At 42.0% G+C, this 22500-nt stretch overlaps 1 protein-coding gene and 1 pseudogene across 2 annotated transcripts in view; one reads left to right on the top strand and one right to left on the bottom strand.

Annotated features, from left to right (window-relative positions):
* LOC147612381 (berberine bridge enzyme-like D-2) overlaps positions 1 to 8239 on the top strand; it is an 11171-nt pseudogene extending 2932 nt beyond the window's left edge. Inside the window, exon 2 of the transcript XR_015263449.1 lies at positions 6315 to 8239. The product of XR_015263449.1 is annotated as a berberine bridge enzyme-like D-2 (transcript). The remainder of the gene's footprint in view (positions 1 to 6314) is intronic.
* A 12367-nt stretch (positions 8240 to 20606) lies between these two features.
* Positions 20607 to 22500, bottom strand: part of LOC147612380 (berberine bridge enzyme-like D-2) — a 2017-nt gene continuing 123 nt past the window's right edge. The window contains exon 1 of the mRNA XM_086783000.1: positions 20607 to 22500. This exon is cut by the window's right edge and continues 123 nt beyond it. Coding sequence (XP_086639126.1) covers positions 20928 to 22500 — 1573 coding nt within the window. The 3' untranslated portion in view covers positions 20607 to 20927.

Raw genomic sequence — 22500 nt, 5'->3', positions numbered from 1 at the left:
AACACTTTGTATATAGAATTCAGCATAGTCAGTGGTATCCGATTTTCTAGGAGCTCCTTATGCCCTCGTTTATGAATCACTTTTATCACTCCAGCATTTATATTGGTGGGCAAGGCCGAAAACTTCACAGATTCTTCCCAAACCCTCTGGATGAATGGGATAATCCAATCTTTAAAAGCATGAAAAAACTCACCCGGCATTCCATCCCGGAGTTCTATTAGGTTTTAAGCTCTCAATGGCCATATTAATTTCAGAGATTGAAATAGGCAAATCAAGCTGCCTTGCCAACTCATCAGAGATGACTTTAGTTCTAGCCTCCCACACAGAATTGCGGGCCTCAGCCTTCATCTCCGAGGACTGCTCCGGTGAACTAAAAAGCTTTTGAAAGTGGTTACGAACCAGCAAGCAATTTTCCTCCTCAGTTCTAGCAGCACCTTCACTTGTTGTAGACAGCAAAGGCACTAAGTCCTTAACTTGTTTTTTCCTAAGAATCTTGAACATTTCTTTAGAAGGACGGTCAATCCTGCTAGCCCACCATTCTCTGAAGAAGACCGTGGCATGTTTGAGGGCCAGCTCCTCCTCCTCTGATCTGATCTGAGCTCTCAACCGGGTAATCTCATCCTGGTCCTCCGCTACAGGATTAGCCTTGGCTTCAAGTTCCATAAGCTGTTGGTAAGCTGCTTCTCTTCTTTTCCTTCTTATAATCGTCACTTCCTTCCTAAACCCAGTGAGAGTCTCCCTCAGAGCTTGAGACCAAGCCGCAGCTGGTGAGTGAGCGTTGCAGAATGCATTTACCCAAATCTTCTTGACCTCTTTCTGAACCTCCTTTAGCTGAAAGAGGGAAGCATCAGTGTGGAACCAAGAGTTTCTGAGCTTGGTGGCTTTATCATCCAAAGGGACTAACAATGGATAATGATCCGACAAACAGGAGGAATATTTCGGTTTAGCCTTAACCTTGGAGTAAATATTGGCTATCTCCGAAGAAATGTAGCATCTATCAAGTCTAGCCTTCCTGGCGTTATCACCAGAGGAGTAGTTCTGCCAGGTAAACTCAGCCTCCTCACCTAAGTCCCACAACGATAAGTACTCTTTGACTTGGGTCCACCTCTTTCTCCAAACCCTTAATTACCTGGCCCATGCCTTTATATCTATCCGCTGAAGACTCCACCATATTGAAATCTCCAACAATCACTACAGGACCATCCATCACCTTGAGCTCAACAATCCACAGATTGGCTTTGTCAGCAGCCGAGCCCCCTGCGTAGATAGATTAAATCTGCATTTTGACTGGATTAAGATCCAATTCAAACCCCCAACAACCGAGTTAGGAGCAACACCCCAACTACCAGGAACTCCCAGAACAGCTCCTCCAGAACCCCTGGTATGGGCCGAAGAAAACCATCTGTGATCCTCAGAGACCTCCTTTAGACGGCTAAGAAGGTCGTCACCAGTGGCTTTGACCTCCTGCAGTGCTATTACCTCCGATTGGTTGATGCAAAACCATTGTTCCAGTTTCTTAGCCTTGTTGGGGTCTGCGACAGCCCCTTGACATTCCAAGAAACAATCCTCATTTATGGGACTTCTTGAGGGATTTCTTAACCTGGGATCTCTTGGGCGATGCCTGAGAAGTAGCTTGCATTGGTCTTTTATGGTCTTTATGAATCTCCATAGGAGTGGACAACCCATCCCCCTCCACATGCACTTCATTATCTTTATTTAGCAGAGGTTTCCATCCCCCTCCACATGCACTTCATTAGGTTTCCATCCCCTGAGTATTTGCATTGAGATCGAACATTGTAATTTGGTCGATTTCATTGACCTGATCTTCTAGCGATTTGTCCACCTCGACTTCTTCATCAGAACCTGAGAGTAGAGACTCTTCAACCTCCGAGTCCACCCACTCTGGTAGAGAAGCTAACAGAGCAAATTTGTTGACACTTTTCAGCCTAGGCTTACTCTGCTCCTGCCAGGTCTCTTTAGCCGCCCTCTTAGGGGGAATGTCCCTTACTTCTTTAGGATCATGCTGAAGCGAGGTGGAATCTGGAGAAGCTGGGGAAGGAGCATTATCCCCGGGGCACGACGAGGGCAATTTCTGACGAAGTGCCCCCCTTGGCACCACAATGAAAACAGGCAGAGGGTAGGTACTTGTAAACTATGGCTTGCTCGAGGTGCTCCCCATCGTCAGTGAAGATGTCTATAGCTGAGGGCAATTCCAGAGAGATGTCCATTTCTATGAGTACTTGAGGGTGCCATGATGGCACATAATCAGAGCGGGGTTTACCTCCCAGAACTTTCCCAAGCTTAGTACCAATAACTCCAAGGTGATTATGATAGTGGAGGGGCAGATTAGGAAATTCTACCCAGACCGGGAAGTTAACCAAAGCAGAGGCTTCAGGATTGAAGTCTTTATTCCAGTGAAATAAACTAAGGGGGGAATTTCGAATGAGCCACTGGCCTCTACTGTGAGGACATCAAACGCCATTTGTGAGTGTCTGAACACAAACAGATAATGGCTTTTAGGGAGATCCTGGATGGTCTCCACTTCAGCACCAAGCGCACCCCACTGCAGCTACTAATCGCCTCTGCAGGGGGTCTAGGACCCGCCAACAGCTCGATGAGCGCCCTGGCTTCCAGATCATGTTGAATCCTCCTGATTTGGGAAGAAGGAAGAGTAACTGAGGGCTTACCTCCATCCTGGGTCTGGGCGGGAGACAAGTGATCATAAGGGGAAGAGATGCTTCTCCTCCCCAAATGGCCACTCTATGAGGAGAAGGCTATCTCATACATGGGAAAGGGGGGGGAACAACCACACAAGAGGTCTTTAATGCCAAATAGGGTTACCACCTCTATCTGTGAGGAAAGGGCCAGGCCTCCAAAGTATCAAGAAGGCTTCCCGCTGCTTCGGCAGAGCAGGCAGTCAGAACCTCTCTATAGCTTCTCCCACTTACCGCCGCGGAGGGTGTGAATGATATCAAGAGATATGCTCATGATGGTCTTAGCCGGTGGAGTATGGGTACCCTTGATGGCCTCGCTGCATCTAGCATGCCAAATGTGCCAGGTTGCGGTGCTACTGCAAATCTCCCATCTAGCATGATCTTGGCCGCCCGCCCCACTGTAGAAGGGGTTGTGACTAGTATTGTTGCAATACGATGGTGAGAGATCTGAAGGGCTAGTCCTCCCCCATCCTCCTCATAAGCCCTAATTGCTCCAGTCTCTGTGGCCCAAGCGACAGTGCCCCAAGTGATGATCCGAGTCGATGCCTTGTCCATAACGAAGGTGCAAAGAATCCGTTGCCAAATCTCTATTGGTCTTCACCCAAGCTCTTCTCTTCTGTAATGAACATAGATACCAAATCTGTGAAATTGGGAATGTTTTCCTGAGTCTGAATAGACGTCTTGAACGTCTTATATTGTGGCCCAAGACCACGTAGACAGACTTACCTTATCATCATCATCTACTGAAAGGTCAATAGATGCAAGGGATTCCACAATACCCTTGATCTTCAATGCATAGTCATTCACACAGACATACTCTTTTTCTCCAGAGTATGAAGTTCATTCTTCAACTGTATCTTTCGTACCTTGGTATTCGTTTCATAGAGTTTTACCAAGGTGTCCCACGCCTTCTTGGGGGACCTGGCATCCTATATGTGTCCAATCATGGTGTCCTATATACTGATAGAGAGCCAATACATAACTTTTCTGGCTCCTTGGTTCCAATCCTATATGTGTCCAATCATGGTGTCCTATATACTGATAGAGAGCCAATACATAACTTTTCTGGCTCCTTGGTTCCAATCCTTGAACTCTTTCACATCTGCAGCAGTCGGATTGATCTTCGGTATCTCCGGTGCCTCTTCATGCTCACCTTCTATGTAGTCCCAGTAACCCTTTTCCATCAGGAAATTTGTCAACCTGAACCTCCAAGCATGGAAGTTGTTCTTGTCAAGCTTCTCAGTAACAATCTCGTTTATGCCATCATTTGACATCTTGCCAGACACACAAATTTACCAGAAACAGCACTTTGGTTTGTCCTGCACAAACTGCTGTATTTTCTACAGCGGTACTATACTACACTCAAATGTCACAACCAGTGACCTCAATGTGCATACATACACCCAATGGCAAACTGTTGACCTCCTTGCAGCGCACAAAATGTTTGCACAACCAATCTGTCTTCCTGCAGTTCTTAAAACAGAGTTATGCATAGAATCGATGACTTACCCGCACTCCTCGAAATCGCCTGCTTTCTGAAAAATGGAGGTCCTAACGCGCCCAAAACGCGTTTGCGGCCCGAAAAGCCGCGTTCGATAAGACAGTATAGTTGCCCTATAACTTTACTCCCACGGAGAAAGCTCCTCAATTAGAGATCGTTTGCCGGTGCCTCTCGTACAGCTCCTGACAAGGGTGTAGTCGTCGCCAACACAAATAGGGAAGAGTAGATGAAGCTCTTACCCTCCTGTGCTTCTCTTGCTTGTAGCTCAGCCCTTAGCATGAACCAGGCTCTGATACCATGAAAAGATGTAGGGAAGAAGAGACCTTGAGCTCTTGCAAGCACACACACACTCACAAAACCCTAAAAGAGCACACACAAGGTGAGAGGCTGAAAATCTTCTTCTTCTTCACACAACACTCAACACACCATATACAAAGATAAGAGTACACACAATATGAAAAGGTACTCAACCAAATACATACTAGGGTTCTCTATAGTGTGAACCCAACTAAATGAGCTGGCGCTATAACTATGCCAGTCTCTAGAATGGCTGTTACACAGCTTGTCATCCCATTGGCCGCATATCACCCATGATCTCACCAACCATCATGCCAGTGGTGTAAGTGTGGGGCCTATCCCCCAGGCGGGTCATCAGTGTCCACCGCCTCACTAGATGAGCTCGATATCTCAACACAAACCACTCTGGGTTATGTAATTGAGCTTGAAGTCCAGCACCTTGGGCAAGAAACACCTCCTAGCCTCCAAGAACTATTTATGATTCCTCATGATCCCTCCAAAACCAGCACTTAATGTAGTCCCATCACCTACGTGATGGTATACGTAGCCTTCATTTTTCACCATCGATGTTGGAAAACGTGCCTTTTTGGCTTCAGTGAGAATAGACCCTAAGTAGATAGAATCATAAGATAGCAAGGATGATTTTTGACACATTAGGCCTCCTTTCAAAACGACGGGTTTAGTAAAGATAGGACCCGCTTTTTTAATATCATTTTACCTTGTTTTAGATGTGCACTTAAAATAAATGGATGCAAGTAAAAATGCAACCTTGATAGTCACTGGCACTTGCCCGAGTGGCTCAATTCATCACGACACCCCAGTCAGGGGTTTGAGCCTTGAGACTCTGGGTTGTGTGTGTGAGTGGTGTAACTTCTAGCTCAGCTACATCCCCAAGAAAGGGGACTTAGAAAAAAAATGCAACCTTTATAGAAAGTGAAGGTAAGGGTTAAGAAAAAGTTGGACGGAGAGTTGACGAGGCTGGACACTGGACAAGTGTGAAAACAGCAAGCAGCTTTTAAGACATCTGCATCACACCGGCCAATGAGGCAGCCACAAGTGACGACATAAATCCAGGCGTACGGTATGACATGTTGACACGGTTGCTTATAAATCACTGCCACCTGTAAATACACAGAGCGTCCTTTGACTGCACTGGAGCCGTTTTCACACTTGACGTTCACGTAATAAATCTTTATAAGATGAGATTACTAAAAGGAACCAGCATTCAGGAAGCATCTCCAAATATCCGGGAGCTTTGTTCGAACAACAAAAAATAAAAAACAGTTTTTTTCCAACCATTCGAAATAAAATTAATGCTTGAAAGTACTCTAGATTTAGTGCTAGCATTAGAGAAAATAGAAAATATTGGGATCATAACCAAAATGTATGATTTTTTGTTTTTATTTTAATTAAGACAACTAGTTTTGCACCAAACACTGGGTTGGCGGAGGAGAGGAGACGGTTTTAGAAACTGACACGTGCAAGGGAAACCTGTGCAAAATAGAATAGATATGTCAAATTTTTGAACAGGTTTTTTAAAAAAACTTATTTTATTTTTGATCTTCACTCTAAACATTGCACTCACACAAGATCAATAAACGAGAATTTTCAAATCGAGCCGGGCCAAAGCAATGCACGCGTTCTGATCGTGCTTTTGTCCTTACTCCGAGCCCACAGTGCGCACTGCACACCGCCTCTGTGAGTCTGTGTGCGACGCGGCGACAGTGGACACTGTGGAGCTGCTTAATTAATGAATTATCCTTATGGCTCCATTGATTAACGCATTGCCAATGCATCATTAGGCCGCGGCAAAGCACTATCAACTTAGACACCCTCCTGTCTGTGTAGCCATGGCTGCACGCATCGCATCCAAAACGTCAACCGTTTTGCTCAACATCGCCGCCCTAACTCTCCTTGCTGGATCCCTAATTTGCCCTCTTGACGCTGCCGCAACCTCACATAGTCTCAGCCTAGCCGCTTTGTCAAGCTGCTTGATGGCTTCGAAGATCCTCAACTACACCACCCTCCTGCACTCATCCGAAGCTGCAGTATTCAACCGCTTGCTCGATGCATCTAGGCAGAACATGAGGTTTGCCGAGTCGGGGATTTTGCGGCCTTCAGCTCTCATTTTCCCCACATCTGTCGAAGAAGTGCAGAAAGCTTTTCAATGCTTTGTGAAGGGCAATTGGAAGCTGCGTGTGCGTAGTGGAGGCCATAGCTACGAGGGCCTCCCCTACACCGCAGACTCCCCCTTCGTTGTCATAGACTTCTATAATATGAGATCTGTCAAAGTGAACCTCTCGTCCAAGACAGCATGGGTGCAAACAGGGGCTAATTGGGGGAGGTCTATGAGAGTATTGCTCAAATCACCCCTGATTATGGCTTCACAGCTGGGATTTGTCCCTCAGTTGGAGTTGGGGGCCATTTTAGTGGAGGTGGGTATGGGTTTTTTTGTCTAGGAAGTATGGGTTAGCTGCTGACCATGTGTTGGATGCGGTGATGGTGAATGCAAAGGGCGAGATTGTGAATAGGGCCACCATGGGTGAGGATTTGTTTTGGGCTCTGAGAGGGGGTGGAGGTGGTACTTGGGGCATTGTAGTAGAGTGGAAAATTGAGTTACTTGAGGTGCCCAGAAGGATCACTCACTTCAACTTAAACAGGTCTGGCAAAGAGCAAGTTGCAGAGCTCGTCTATAGATGGCAATTTGTGGCCCCCTCAGCTCCCAAAGGGCTAGAAAGCACTATGTTCATAGCCTCCACTGGCACTGCCCAAGTCATGATGTTTGGAATCTATTTGGGAACTGCTGAAGAGACTGTGGCTATGTTCAAAAAAATTTACCCGGAGATAAATCTAACAGCTCTGCAGATTGCCAAGCGGGCAGATGGATAGATGCAGTGGCCAGGATTGCCAATGCAGCCACTCCAGAGGCCCTCATGGGCCGTTATAACAGAGACAAGGGCAAGTTCAAAGCAAAATCAGATTATGTTACAAAGCCAGTGCCCAAGGAGGCTTGGATCAAGGTGTGTTCATACTTGGAACAAGGGCCATCTGGGGCATATGTCTACCTAGAGCCGTATGGGGGCGCCATGGCAGAAATTGCCGACGATGCCATTGCATTTCCACACCGAGCTGGCAATCTTTATGTAATTCAGTACCAGGCACGGTGGGGCGAGGAAGGCGGCGATGCGCAACAAATCGCTTGGCTCCGCCGCCTGTACAAATTCATGGCTCCATTTGTGTCACAGTCGCCTCGGGCAGCCTACGTCAACTACATTGACCTCGACATTGGCACTGCAGGCCAGGGCAGTGGTGCGCGTGCTGTCGCCCAAGCTGAGGCGACTTGGGGCGTGGAAGATATTTTGTGCAGAACTTCCGTCGCCTGGTTCATATCAAGACTAAGGTTGATCCCCTTAACCTCTTCAACCACCCCCAAAGCATACCCCCGCTCTAAAATGCCAACCTTATTTAGCATATTTACATGCTTATATGTGAACATTGACAACATTAATTGTTAGTGAATGGCTAGAGGGCCTCATATACCTTTGACACTACTCTATACCTCATATCCTCTTAAACATACTTCTACCATTTTATGTTACTTCCACTCATCCGTCATCAAGTAACTACATTTATGCCTACTCTCTTTGCATTAGCATCCCATTTTGTAATCCTCATGTAGAACAGGAGGAGTTGGGCTCTATTTAAGTCTTATATCTACAAATACCCATGACATTCTTATGTAGAGCTGTAATACCCATGACATTCTTATGTAGAGCTATAATGAGTTTGTTTTTATTAAGTCTCTCTTAAGTGGCCATTTACTTCTATGCCATGAATGTTACTAAGGTGCTTGTGTTTGTTTTCCAACATGTGGAATGTCTCCGAGGTTAGATATGACCAACATAGCTTCAAGTACTTAAAATATTTTTACCAACATAAAGAATGGAGATGTTATTGGTGATCCCTTGCTTTTTGTTCCTAAAAGAGCCTCTACATGAACTAGTATGGTGCCAGGTCCCATCCATGTGTATGTAATGATGAAGAGGCTTTTGAATCATGTCTATGTAGTAATGAGGCTTTTGATCCATGTGTATGTAATGATGAAGAGGCTTTTGATCCATGTCTATGTAATGAGGCTTTTGATCCATGTCTATGTAATGAGGCTTTTGATCCATGTGTATTGTCTTATGTTTAATGTTGCAATAACATATCATGTATCATAATTTGCAGAACCACATGTGTTATGATTTGATCATAGTTCACAATTAGAAGGGAGTTGGATCAAGATCTTATTGTTTGAACCAAAATTTATCAATTAGGTGAAACCAGATAATAGTTTTAGAGGCTTAAACAAACATGCATACTGTACATCAAGGTCAAGATACACTGTAGGAATTTGGCTATGTTATTCGCACAATATCTCTCCCATTGATGCACTAATCTATCGGTGAATATACAACACACATGTCCATTTTTTTATTCCAATTTACATGAGAGTCACATAGGCCCCTAGCCCCAAAACGAGCTAGAAACACACACACATGAATATATGAGCTTTGGCTTTGGCTTTGGTAAGTATACTTCTTCAACTTTGAATTTAAAACTCCCATCTATAAATTTACATAGTTAATTTCCAGTAAATAGCTATCCCATCTCGCATGTATATAGCATGTAAATCCTCAAATTTGAAATATCTCTCCATGTACTTAGTTAGGTGTTATGTTCAATATATAAAAATGACATGTCCCTCTCCTTTTCACCTAGAGTGCATGAGTTGGGGTTAATTGATGTAGCTTGTTGGCTCTCAATTAGAGGCTCTCCATTCAATTAGAGGCTTGTTGGCTCTAATTAGAGGCTCTCCATTCAAACCTTGCCCTTGAATAAGACTATCTTTTAGTACCCATCCTTGCCCCCCCCACCGCACCCCACGACGCCCCCCCCAAAAAAAAGAGGTTTGAAGACCCACCTTCAATTTCTTTTCAAAAAATCTATACGACCAACTTCTAAGTGCTAAACTTTTAGGCAAAAAAGAGGTTTGAAGACCCACCTTCAATTTCTTTTAAAAAAATCTATACGACCAACTTCTAAGTGCTAAACTTTTAGGCAAAACGTAAATAAATTTAAAAATTAAAATAGTTAAGAATTTCAAATAACGATAGACACCAAATCCAGTAACTAGTGATCACCGCCCATGTTGTAGGTTGCTCCACAAACATGCATACCTAGTGCCCATTATCATCCATCCATTACATGCATACTTAGGTGTTAAATTGACTTGTTTTTATGTTGTTTTCTAATTCAATTGGATCATTGTAGTGATAGGGAGCATCAAAGGGAGCTTCTAGTTGTGGATAATAAGTCATACATCTCTCATTTATTCAAGCTTCATCTTTTAATTTTTGGTTATTGTTGTTTTAGGCTAATAAGACTTAACCAAATCGTTAATCTTAGCTAAATCATTATAATCATGCAATTTTTAGATAATTAGGTAGCTTAGGAGTAAGACATTAGAGGGCAATAATCTTGATCATTTAAAAAGAGAGAGAATTTAAGGATAAATTATGGTGATTAGTAAAAAAGTATTGAAATTTTTCTTTTTGGTTTTCAACATATGTGCTCCTTGTGTGTCAAGCCATGCATGTACTTCGAGAATTCGCCCACATACCTTGTTAGGAGGTCCGAGGGGACATCAATCCAAATTTAAAATTAAACCATCTTAATAAAAATCGAAGTCCGTGTCAAGCTATGCACATGTTTAGGCTGTCAGCATACACACGTACCTTGATATAGCCAAACCACACATATACCCATATATGACATAACCAATGCATGTTTCCAAACTTCAAGTCTTGGTTACTTATTGAATGGTGAGCATGATCTTGATACAAGGAGAAATCTCTCACCACTCACTTACCTTTTAAACTAGAACTGAATGACGTGCAAATAAATGAAGCATGGTAAAAGCATAAGAAAACACATAAAAGCATATGGGGAATTTGTATGGACAGATCTCAATGGTACTTTCTTTTTGGTAAGATGTGGAATAAATATGTGGAGCCTAAAAAAGCATGCCTGGCTTGGTTGATTATGCACATAGCTATTTGGACACAGCAAAAAGCCCTCATATTTAACACTAGGGATGGGAAATGTCACCAATGCTATGATCTGGAGGATGACATACACATCTTCATACACTGTCCTCTTCCAAAAGACTACTTTAATGCTTTGGCCAAATGCATTCAGGATTGCAATGGACTCTCCTTAGGTTGGAAAAACCTAATATTGGGAAAAAGCATTGGATGCACCATGGAATTATGGGCTATGTTGAGAACTGAAATGCTATGGTGTCTTTGGTTACATAGACTTGATTTCATTTTTAATAGCAACCCTCCTAACCACATCTGGTTGAAAGAGAACCTGATGCATGTAGGTGAAAGATGCATACAAAGGAGGTTGAAAGATGCATACAAAGGAGGTTGAAAGATCTGGACACCAAAATAGCCCAACTCCACAGAAAAGCTAACGATAGACAGGTGGATCAGCTGATTCATACAATTCAGGAACTGATGATGATGAGAGAAACAATCATTTCCTGATATTTTGCTTATTAAAGCCCACAACATTTTTTTAAAAAAGCATTAATTAATGACCATATATTGTCAAAGTCTTTTTAAGGTTTATGGAAATGAATCAAGTCTACCCTAAATGAATAAAATCTACCCTTTTTAGTGAGTTGGACGCTTGGATTGCATGCATGCTTTCTCGGTGCATGCTCCAGTGAATCTCTCTGTAAGGCGCTCTCTCTATCTAGGTCATTCTCCTATGTGTAGAAAGGGGTTCAGAGCAGCAGGAGGAGGGCTTGAGGGGGGTGTGCAGTTTGAGCAGGACGAGGACCAAGGAAGCGGTTCGAGGAGGAGGGCTTGAGGGGTGCAGTGGTTGTGGCAGAAGGAGGAGGAGGGCTTGAGGGGTGCAATGGCAGAAGGAGGAGGAGGGCTTGAGGGGTGCAGTGGTTGTGGCAGAAGGAGAAGGAGGGCTTGAGGGGTGCAATGGCAGAAGGAGGAGGATGGCTTGAGGGGAACATGGAGGCTCGACGAGGGCGAGTAGAGGCTACACGACATCTGAGGAGGTTGAGTAGGCTTGACGATGGACGGTAGGCTACGGTGGGTAGATTTCAAGAGGAGGCATGCGAAACTTTATAACCTTAGGGTCACCTAAGGTGTGGGCATTAATTAATCAATGCCCATAGTAGTGTGCATTAATTATTTAATACACCCATGAAAAAAAGTGAATATGCACCAAAAAAAAGAGAGAGCATAAAAGCATGGTAAAACACATAAGAAAACACTTCGAGCTACTGTGAAGTTTGAGAAGCGGAAATTTAGGGGAAAAGGTGGGAGGTAGACCTTTTAAGACATCTGCGTCACACCGGCCAATGAGGCAGCGAGACAGGTGACGACATAAATCAGCTATGACGTAAGGTATGAGCCATGACGAGAAATTAGAAGTGGCTTCTTTCAATATGTTAACACGCTTGCCTATAAATCAATGCCACCTGTAAATACCCAGGGCGTCCTTCGACTTCCGAGCAGTCGATTTCACACTTGACGTGACCTATAATTATTAATGAATCTCATTATAAATACGCAGTGCGTCCTCTGCACTGCAGTCGTTTTCACACTTTACGTTAACTATAGTTATTAATAAATCTCATTATAAATACGAAGTGCGTCCTATGAAGTCGGATATGACTGCACTTGTCGTTTTCACACTTGACGTTAACCAAAATTAGCAATAAATCTTAATGACAGGATGCTAAGGTCAAGACAGTCAAGTACTAAAAGGAACCAGCATTCAGGAAACATCTCCAAATATCTGGGAGCATGGCTCGAAAAATACAAGAAATTTAGATTTTTTTCCAACCATATTTAATGCTTGAAAGTAATCTAGATTTTGTGCTAGCATTAGAGAAATAAGAAAACATATATTGGGACATTTTTTGTTTTTATTTTAATAATGATAATGTGCCAAATTTTTGAACGATTTGTTTATTTAAAAAAAACTTGGCTTGAAAGTAGAAAGTACACATGTTATCACCCACATACACAAGTGCCACGCTCGTCTCCTCAGAGGGGAGGTTCTAACCCACAACGTAAGAACTCTGGAGCTCCATTCTACTACTGCATTAACACACCATCAACAAATGAGAGTTTTCAAATCGAGCCGTGATAATAACAATATACACTACAAACCTTACACCTGGTCTTTTTAGCATTGGCTCTCGGAGTTTGAAATTAGTGCTGGAAAAGATATTTTTTTCCTAACCAATCAAAATAAAGTTGATGCTCAACAAGTAACCCCGACCTCGGGGGGGTCACTATATGTAGAATACCCCTATCGCGTGCGTTCAAGGCCTATATTTTAAATCCCTTATCTGTGAATTTTTTTATCTATATAATATTCCCTTTTCTTTATGAATATGTTAAAAAAATTTTAAAAAAATTAAATCATACCCTTATGTAAATATATTTCTGTAAGTTTCATAAATTAAAAATATGCTTCTGTTGAACGCACGTGATATTCACATTTTTTTGTGAGTGACCCCCCCGAGACCCCGACTTAGTTCTAAAAGCAAAGAAATGTCTAGAGATTGGATTATAACTGAATCATATAAATTTAATACTTTTGAATTTACAGAGATTGGATTTGTCATGGTAGGAAATTCTATTAGGGCACCAGATAAAATGCTCTACAGAATTGTGGAATATTATACATGCAGAATATTTGTGGGCTGTATGGATAAATAGGAATGATTGCTTGTTTAACCATGCAAATACCAATATGAAAAAGCAAGGTCTGAGAGCTGAATTGCATACGCAGATGAAAATTCTACACAAAGCCAGCCTCAAAGCATGTGAAGCACAATACACAAAAAATGCTATGAAAGAAATGTTACAGATGGTCAAAGTCAAGGAAGATTTTCAAGAAAAAATCAGACATATACAGAAAGAGTGCCTGGATTAAGATGGCGCTATTGAAGAAGTGGAACTTGATTTTGAATTAAAAAATTATATCCTCAATGTCACAACCGTGAGAAATGAGTTAGCCTAAAAGTGGAAGTTATGCTTCTTGGAAAAAGCATTGATGCACTTTTGTTTTTATCTTTTCCTTTTAATATAGTTCACACTTTTGAAAATAAAGACAATACCAAATTTCAAACTAAGAAAACGCACTACGCATCGTGTTTTTTTTTTGGGGGGGGGGGAGGTTAAAATTCCAGTGCTCTCCCTCTCTTTGCGGTAGCACGCATGGGTGTGTGTATTGTTCTTTTTGATTCCAGCCAATTCAAAAAATAAAAAATAAAAAAATTCGATGCTCTAGAAAGTATTGGGATATAGATTTAAAAATACTTTTAGATTTTGAAATCAAAGGTTTAAATTTTCCACATTATCTACTTGCTAATCATTAATTTTTTTGAGGGTGCTTATTCACTCTAACATATTAATTAATTTTTTTGAGGGTGCTCGTATTTAATTTTTGGTAAAAAAAACCTTAGGCGCACTGTAAGGTTTGAAACCTTAGTGATAACCTTAGGATAAATTTAAATATTTAATTATTAGCCCTAGTACGGATACGAAAATTATAATATATTAAGATTTTTAAAGAATTACAACGTATTGAAAATTAAAGAAATAGTAGCACAACGAAAATAAAGAAAATACAACCTGCTGCAAATAAGAAAACAACAAAAAAAATTACAACATACTGTAAATACAACATTTTGGGTAAACATGGTAAGTTGGATGTAGTAAAGCTCAAGACATTAATGGCATAAGCATAGGAGAATATCATATCTATGTTAAGCCTTCCATTCTCTTCACAAAGAAATGTGAAATGACAACCCTTTAAATGAAATTCCACAGTCATCCTTCAAATTCAAGGGTTGTATATGGCCCCTCTCCTATGGTTCACACATCAAGGACTTTATTGTAAATGTTGACTCCCAACAATGGGAGGACCTCAATAAGAATGGTGGAGAAATTGGTGAGGATGAGTCCGAGGGTAGAGATATCGTTGTTCCAAAGCTTGCTCTCCTACACGGGGGGTGAAGTGGCAGTGGCAGCAATGGCGGCGTGTTGACGAGACGGATGACATGTCTACAAGCGGACGAGAACGCCCAAGTGCGCATAGTTGGACGAGGCGGCCGGCGTTGACGGTCCAGATGTGGGCATAGATGGTTAGGTGGTCGAGACCGCACCCCTGGATGAAGAGCACATCGGCGTAAATTACAATGTGGGTGGGCGGAAAGAGCGGCGTCCAGTTAGCACGCACCGCATGTGCTAGTGTTGCGGTGCCCTGTGGAACCACCACTCCACGTCCTCCACCAACAGGCTCGATGTTGTTGGCTGCCATGGCCGTGTGTAAAAGCCGCTCCCTCATCATCACCAACGAGCCACCTCCTTGGACCAGTCACTCTGAAACTAAAATCCTCAGCTATGCCATTATCATCCGTCTGCTACCAGTAGACCATAAAATTTTTGGGGAAAAACAACATAATGTTAAAAAATATATATATATACTGTTTTAAAAGAACTATCTCTATCCACCACCATGAGCAGAAATCGGACCCATAATCGCAATTAGATGTGGGAGATTGCCTTCTGCAAGAAACCTCAAAGAAATGTGTGGTCTTCTCTCTCCTAGTGCCATGTGAAGCTGAAGCTTCAACTCGATTTTAATGGCTTTAAATTGTTGAAATATACAAGTGAATAGGGTGTGTGTGGGAACAAGCTCTTGGATAGAGGCTGTAAAAGAGGAGATGTAATTGTGAAAGAACCTGTAAAAAGGTTAGAAGAATCTACTGGGAGAGAATAATGGGTAGCATGAGGGAATTTAGGAGTGTGGAGATATTCTGGGAGATATTCAGGGGAGGTGGAGAGAATCAGGCAAAAGGTGGAGATATTCAGGGAGTGAATCATGGAGAAATCAATGGGATTTGATGCTTGATGTAAACTCTATAAATTGAGGCATAGCCCTAATGAGAATTTGCTGGTTTTTGAGTATCCATGCCTACATTAATCTATCTGCTAATTATTCACTAATTACGTCTTAATCATTTCTTAATCACTTTATTAATCATGTTGATTCTAGTGTATGATCCACCCTAGCTCATCATTATGCTCAAATTTCAACATGGTATCAGAGCCATGCCTAGAATCAACCAGATCTATGAGCCCATTAGTGAATTAATCAGGATTAATAAGTAATTAGCAAAAAAATCAGTTTTTAGTGAGTTTTCACTCTTCCCCTTCACCCCCAGCCAGTGGAGGGTCTCTAGCATCTAGCACACTCAGAGTTAGGGCATAATCTTTTAGCACTAGCTAGGTAACATCTTTGGCTTCAAGCTATGCAAAAAACGCAGCAAACCGACGTCAGGATGCGCCGATTTTCGCTGATTGCTGGGCGCCATTTTTCTGAAGCATTTTGAAGATTTCTCCTTTTGCAAGTCAAATTGATTCAATTCCTCCTAGCCCAAGGTGTAATCAAGCATGCTCTACAAGCTGGTGAAGACAGAAATCAATTTCATCAAGTCTACAGTGAGATCCAAGCTCTTCATCAAATCTGCAGGTGACTTTGGTAAAACAGAGATTAAGCTTTCAATATTTGGTCAAATCTTGTGTTTATTGGCTTAATCCTCTACTAGACTCATTGCTATTGATGCCTTTAAAAGCATTTGAGCTCATTTGAAGTGGAAGGCACCAGATCTGAGCTCTCCGCATACTCTGTTTTTTGCACACAAACCAGAGCATTAATTTGCTAATCAATGATTAATCAGTGCTAATCACTGTACTTTGGTGCAATTGAGGGTTCAAATTAACCATTAGGTACTGATACAGATCCCTATAACTTCAGATTTCAAATAAGAGTTGGTTTGATACTCCAACCATCCCGTACAAATTGGTTACCCTTAATTTAATGTAATTTCTGGTAAAATTGTGCTGATAAATTTGTGAAAATCATCATTTTGCATTCAACCCTTGGTTAATGCCTGTAAATCTCACTCAAATTCAAGATTATTCACAGCCAGAGTTGCATTTGGAATGTGCATGAGAATGAATGCTATACGCATTATGTATTGGGCACATTTTATCAGTGTAAAAATGGGAACAGACACTGCCCTTGTCCAGATTAAGGCAAGAGGTAAGACCTCCCGCATAAATTTGGGTTTGCATTGCATAATGATAAAAGATGAACATCAAAAACCTAAAGGAACTGTCAACAAAACATTGAAACATGTTGCTCACATGGAGCAAAATGACCTGACAGACGAGCTCATGGCCCCAGCCATGAAAGAAGAAGAATATCTCTTCCCAAGAAGAGGATCCACACCAAAAAGAAAAGCTGAAGGAAGACATGGACACGAGAAGAGAAGCTGCCACAAGAAGAGAAGCTTCCCCGAGAAGACTGGAAGAAGAGATGAACGCGTGGAGAGATGCTGCCACGAGAAGAAGACTGAAGAAAAGAGAAGATGTGAGGCTCCAAAGAGTGAGGAGCCATGTGAAAATCTCTAAGAGAGAGAGAGAGAGAGAGAGCCCACAACCCAATGTAACCTGCCCCAATAAAGTAAAACCACCTCTGAGCCACCGATGATGTAGGCCACGTGGTAGATGTATGTGTGAGCACTTTAGTCAAGGTCGCAGGCACTTATAGTAGCCTTGGACACATAGAGAGAGAGAGTGTCAAGGACTATGGAGTTTAGGGACTTGAGGCACTGGTCACGGACTGTCAAGTAAGAAAGAAACTTGATACAGGGTCCAGGTGTGCTGAGATAACTTGAGGGGAGGAGTAGACACTGGTCGCGGACTACCAAGTAAGGGGAGACAAACTTGGTATAGGGTCTAGGTGTACTAGGAGTATTCACTTGAGGGGAGGTATTGAAATATACAAGTGAATAGGGTGTGTGTGGGAACAAGCTCTTGGATAGAGGCTATAAAAGAGGAGATGTAATTGTGAAAGAACCTGTGAAAAGGTTAGAAGAATCTACTGGGAGAGAATAATGGGTAGCATGAGGGAATTTAGGAGTGTGGAGATATTCTGGGAGATATTCAGGGAAAAGAGAAGAGGTGGAGAGAATCAGGCAAAAGGTGGAGATATTCAAGGAGTGAATCGTAGAGAAATCAATGGGATTTGATGCTTGATGTAAACTCTATAAATTGAGGCATAGCCCTAATGAGAATTTGTTGGTTTTTAAGTATCCATGCCTACATTAATCTATCTGCTAATTATTCACTAATTACGTCTTAATCATTTCTTAATCACTTTGTTAATCATGTTGATTCTAGTGTATGATCCACCCTAGCTCATCATTATGCTCAAATTTCAACATAAATGACAAATTTTCAGGCAACCCATGCACGTAGCAATTTGTGGTGCCCCAAGATTTGTTTCTAAAAATAAGCCTTTGAACCTTTAAAAGTTTTTCAAACTTCTTTCCTAAGGTTAAACAAAACAAAATATTATCTATACAGGATTAAGGGAGAGTGGCCCTCCCTCCACGTGGGCAAAGGAGGGGGGCCTATTTCAAAATGGCCACTCCTCCTTCAAGCGTGAGGAGGAGCCAAATCTCACATCTTCCAAAGCAATTTTGAATTTGAATCTAAGAAGATCTCATCTCACATCTTTCAATGAAATCTTTGTATACATGCTTACATACCTATAGTAGATACACACACTTATATATATTATGTATGTATGTGTATCTATAGGTATGTAAGCATGTATATATAAATAGTGTACATGTGTGTGTGTGTGTGTGTGTGTGTGTGTGTGTGTGTGTGTGTGTGAGTGAGAGAGAGAGATTATGTATATATGTATGTATACATACATATATATTATGTATGTATGTGTATCTATAGGTATGTAAGCATGTATATATAAATAGTGTACATGTGTGTGTGTGTGTGTGTGTGTGTGTGTGTGTGTGTGTGAGAGAGAGAGAGAGAGAGAGAGAGAGAGAGAGAGAGAATTGAAGCATTAAGCTATGATTATTGAGGGTTTGGGTTATGATCTGAGGACTTTGGATTGTGAGGATTGTGATTAGATGAACCCAGTGCTGTATCCTAGCCAGTCATTATAATTTTGTCTCTCATAATTAATTCTTGCGCTTGTTGGTAAAAAAAAAAGAAATTTCTCTGAGAATGTACGTGGCTTCAAGTTTGGAACCATGCGTTTGTTATGCCATCAATATGGGTATATGTGTGAAATTTCTCTGAGCATGTATGTCGCTTGAAGTTTGGAAACATGCGTTTACTTATATCATCAATATGGGTATATGTGTGGTTTGACTATCTAGGTACGTGTGTATGCAAACAGTCTAAGCATGTGCATGGCTTAAAACCGACTTCAATGCAAGTGCATACGCGGACCTATCTCTATGTGAGTGGTTAATTTAGGTGATAATCATCTATTTTATCTTAATAAAAAAATATCAATGGTATTATATTTTTATTAAGACGGTTTAATTTTGAATTTGGATTGATCTCCCCTCCTATCAAGGTATGTGACCAAATTCTCGAAGTACATGCATGGCGCTTGACACGGAGGGAATACGTACGTTGAAAACGAAAAGAAAAATTCCAATACTTTTTTACTAATCACCATAATTTACCATTAATTTATCTTTGTTTTTTGTTTTTTGATGATGAAGATTAATTACTAATTTACCATTAATTTATCTTTGTTTTTTGTTTTTTGATGATGAAGATTAATGAACTATATTGTCCTACTCCTAAGCTACCTAATTATCTAAAAGTTGCATGATTATAATGATTTAGCTAAGATTAATGATTTGGTTAAGTCTTATGTGCCTTCTAAAACAACCAAAACCAAGAATTAAAAGAACAAGCTTGAATCAATGATATGACCTACTTATTATCCACAACTAGAAGCTTCCTTTGATGCTCCATATCACTACAATGCTCCAATAGAATCAATGAGATAGGTTGCTATATGACTTACATCTGGAAGCTCCATTGATGCAGCACTCTATCACTACAATAATCCAATTGAATCAACAAACAACAAGTCAATTTAACATCTAAAATTGGTGGGATACTACCCTCTAGAGAGAGAGTGATTTCTTTTACTTGTTGCTGTAGACATGTATGAACTTTGAGGGCACCGTAACAACTTGTATTATGCATGCCCTAAGGATATGAGAAAGCGACACATGGAAGTAGGGAATGAATGCCAATGGGAGGAGGCAACACTTGATTTCTTTTACTTGTTGCATCTTTGTACACAATGTACAAGATTAACACGAGGTTCTTTGTTAATGCAGGAGTGAGCGGGCTCAAGGTTGCTTTTTACAAGTGTCATGCTCGTTTTTAGGGATTTTGGTCGTAAAATACAACCACTTATTTTGAGTGACAATAAAAAAAACAAAAGGTAAAAAGCAATATGTATTTCTACTAAACCGTCATTTTGACAAAATGACGGGTGTCCCAACCCTTCAAAAAATCATCCTTGAGTGGGGCTCAATCGCTAGATCCCACATGAGAAAGAAAGAGTACGTGTCACGACTCCTCATAGGTTTACAATATAGTGGATGGATGATTGTGGGCACAAATTATGCATGTCTGACATGCACGGTGAGTGGAGTTGGTGTGACGGTGGGAGGAGTTGGCCTTATTTGAAATTCTTAATTATTTTAATTTTTGAAATTTATTTTTACCTGAAAGTTTAGCATTTGGGTGTAGGTCATGTGTGTGTTGCAGCATTGTGCAAATAACACAGCCAAATTCCTGCAGTGTATCTTGACCTTGATGTACAGTATGCATGTTATTACAGCATAAAACATAAGACAATACACCTGGATCAAAAGCCTCTTCATCTGCATGGGACATGGCACCATAGGCTAGTTCATGTAGAGGCGGTTTTAGGAACAAAAACCAAGGGAGCATTGATAACATCTCCAATCCTTATGTGGGTAAAAACCTTTTAAGTATATTAATCTACAGTGGTCATATCTAACCTCAGACAGATTGCACATGTTGGAAAATAAATTTAACACAAGCACCTTAGTAACATCCATGGCATAGAAGTAAATGGCCACTTAGAATAAAAAACTCATTATAGCTCTACATAAGAACGGCATGGGTATTACAGCTCTACATAAGAATGGCATGGGTATTACAAGAATATATGTAGATTTAAGACTTGAAACAAAGCCCAGCTCTTCCTGTTTCTACATAAGCTAGACATGAGGATTACAGGATGGGATGCTGATGCAAAAAGAGTAGGCATAAACGTATTCACTAGTGGCAAAGGTATATGCGAGGCCCTCTAGCCATTCACTAACAATTAGGTCTATCAATGTCATATATAAACATGTAATTATGCTAAAGAAGGTTGGCATTTTAGAGTGGGGGTATGCTTTGGGGGTGGTTGAAGAGGTTAAGGGGATCAATCTTGGTCTTGATATGAACTAGGCGACAGAAGTTCTGCACAAAATATCTTCCACCCCAAGTTGCCTCAGCTTCGGCGACAGCATGCGCACCACTGCCCTGGCCAGCAGTGCCAATGTCGAGGTCAATGTAGTTGACGTAGGCTGCGCGAGGCGACTGTGACACAAATGGAGCCATGAATCTGTACAGACGACGGAGCCAAGCGATTTGTTGCGCATCGCCGCCTGCCTCGCCCCACCGTGCCTGGTACTGAATTACATAAAGATTGCCAGCTCGGTGTGGAAATGCAATGGCGTCGCCGGGAATTTCTGCCATGGCACCCCCATATGGCTCTAGGTAGACATATGCCCCAGATGGCCCTTGCTCCAAGTATGAACACACTTTCATCCAAGCTTCCTTGGGCACTGGCTTTGTAACATAATCTGATTTTGCTTTGAACTTGCCCTTGTCTCTGTTATAGCGGCCCATGAGGGCCTCAGGAGTGGCGGCACCGCCAATGCTTGCCACAGCATCTATCCATCTTCCCTCTTGGCAATCTGCAGCTGTTAGATTTACCTCCGGGTAATGTTTTTTGAACATAGCCACAGTCTCTTCAACCGTTCCCAAATACATTCCAAACATCATGAGTTCGGCAGCGCCGGTGGAGGATTGATTTGGTCCCATGGTACCCCCTGTTATGAACATAGTGCTTTCTAGCTCTTTGGGAGCTGAGGGGGCCACAAATTGCCATCTATAGACGAGCTCTGCAACTTGCTCTTTGCCAGACCTGTTTAAGTTGAAGTGAGTGATCCTTCTGGGCACCTCAAGCAACTCAATTTTCCACTCTACTACAATGCCCCAAGTACCACCTCCACCCCCTCTCAGAGCCCAAAACAAATCCTCACCCATGGTGGTCCTATTCACAATCTCGCCCTTTGCATTCACCATCACCGCATCCAACACATGGTCAGCAGCTAACCCATACTTCCTAGACAAAAACCCATACCCACCTCCACTAAAATGCCCCCCAACTCCAACTGAGGGACAAATCCCAGCTGTGAAGCCATAATCAGGGGTGATTTGAGCAATACTCTCATAGACTTCCCCCAAATTAGCCCCTGTTTGCACCCATGCTGTCTTGGATGAGAGGTCCACTTTGACAGACCTCATGTTGTAGAAGTCTATGATGACGAAGGGGGAGTCTGCGGTGTAGGAGAGGCCCTCATAGCTATGGCCTCCACTACGCACACGCAGCTTCCAATTGCCCTTCACAGAGCATTGAAAAGCTTTCTGCACTTCTTCAACAGATGTGGGGAAAATGAGAGCTGAAGGCCGCAAAACCCCTGGCTCGGCAAACCTCATGTTCTGCCTAGATGCATCGAGCAAGCTGTTGAATACTGCAGCTTCTGATGAGTGGAGGAGGGTGGAGTAGTTGAGGATCTTAGAAGCCATCAAGCAACTTGACAAAGCGGCTAGGTTGAGACTATGTGAGGTTGCGGCAGCGTCAAGAGGGCAAATCAGGGATGCTGCAAGGAGAGTTAGGGCG

This window comes from Cibotium barometz, chromosome 45, assembly GCF_041138505.1.
Source record: "Cibotium barometz isolate CiBa-2024 chromosome 45, ASM4113850v1, whole genome shotgun sequence".
In the NCBI taxonomy this organism is placed as follows: Eukaryota; Viridiplantae; Streptophyta; class Polypodiopsida; order Cyatheales; family Cibotiaceae; genus Cibotium; species Cibotium barometz.
The sequence above is the reverse complement of the archived record's forward strand: the minus strand, read 5'-3'. Positions and strand labels throughout refer to the sequence as shown.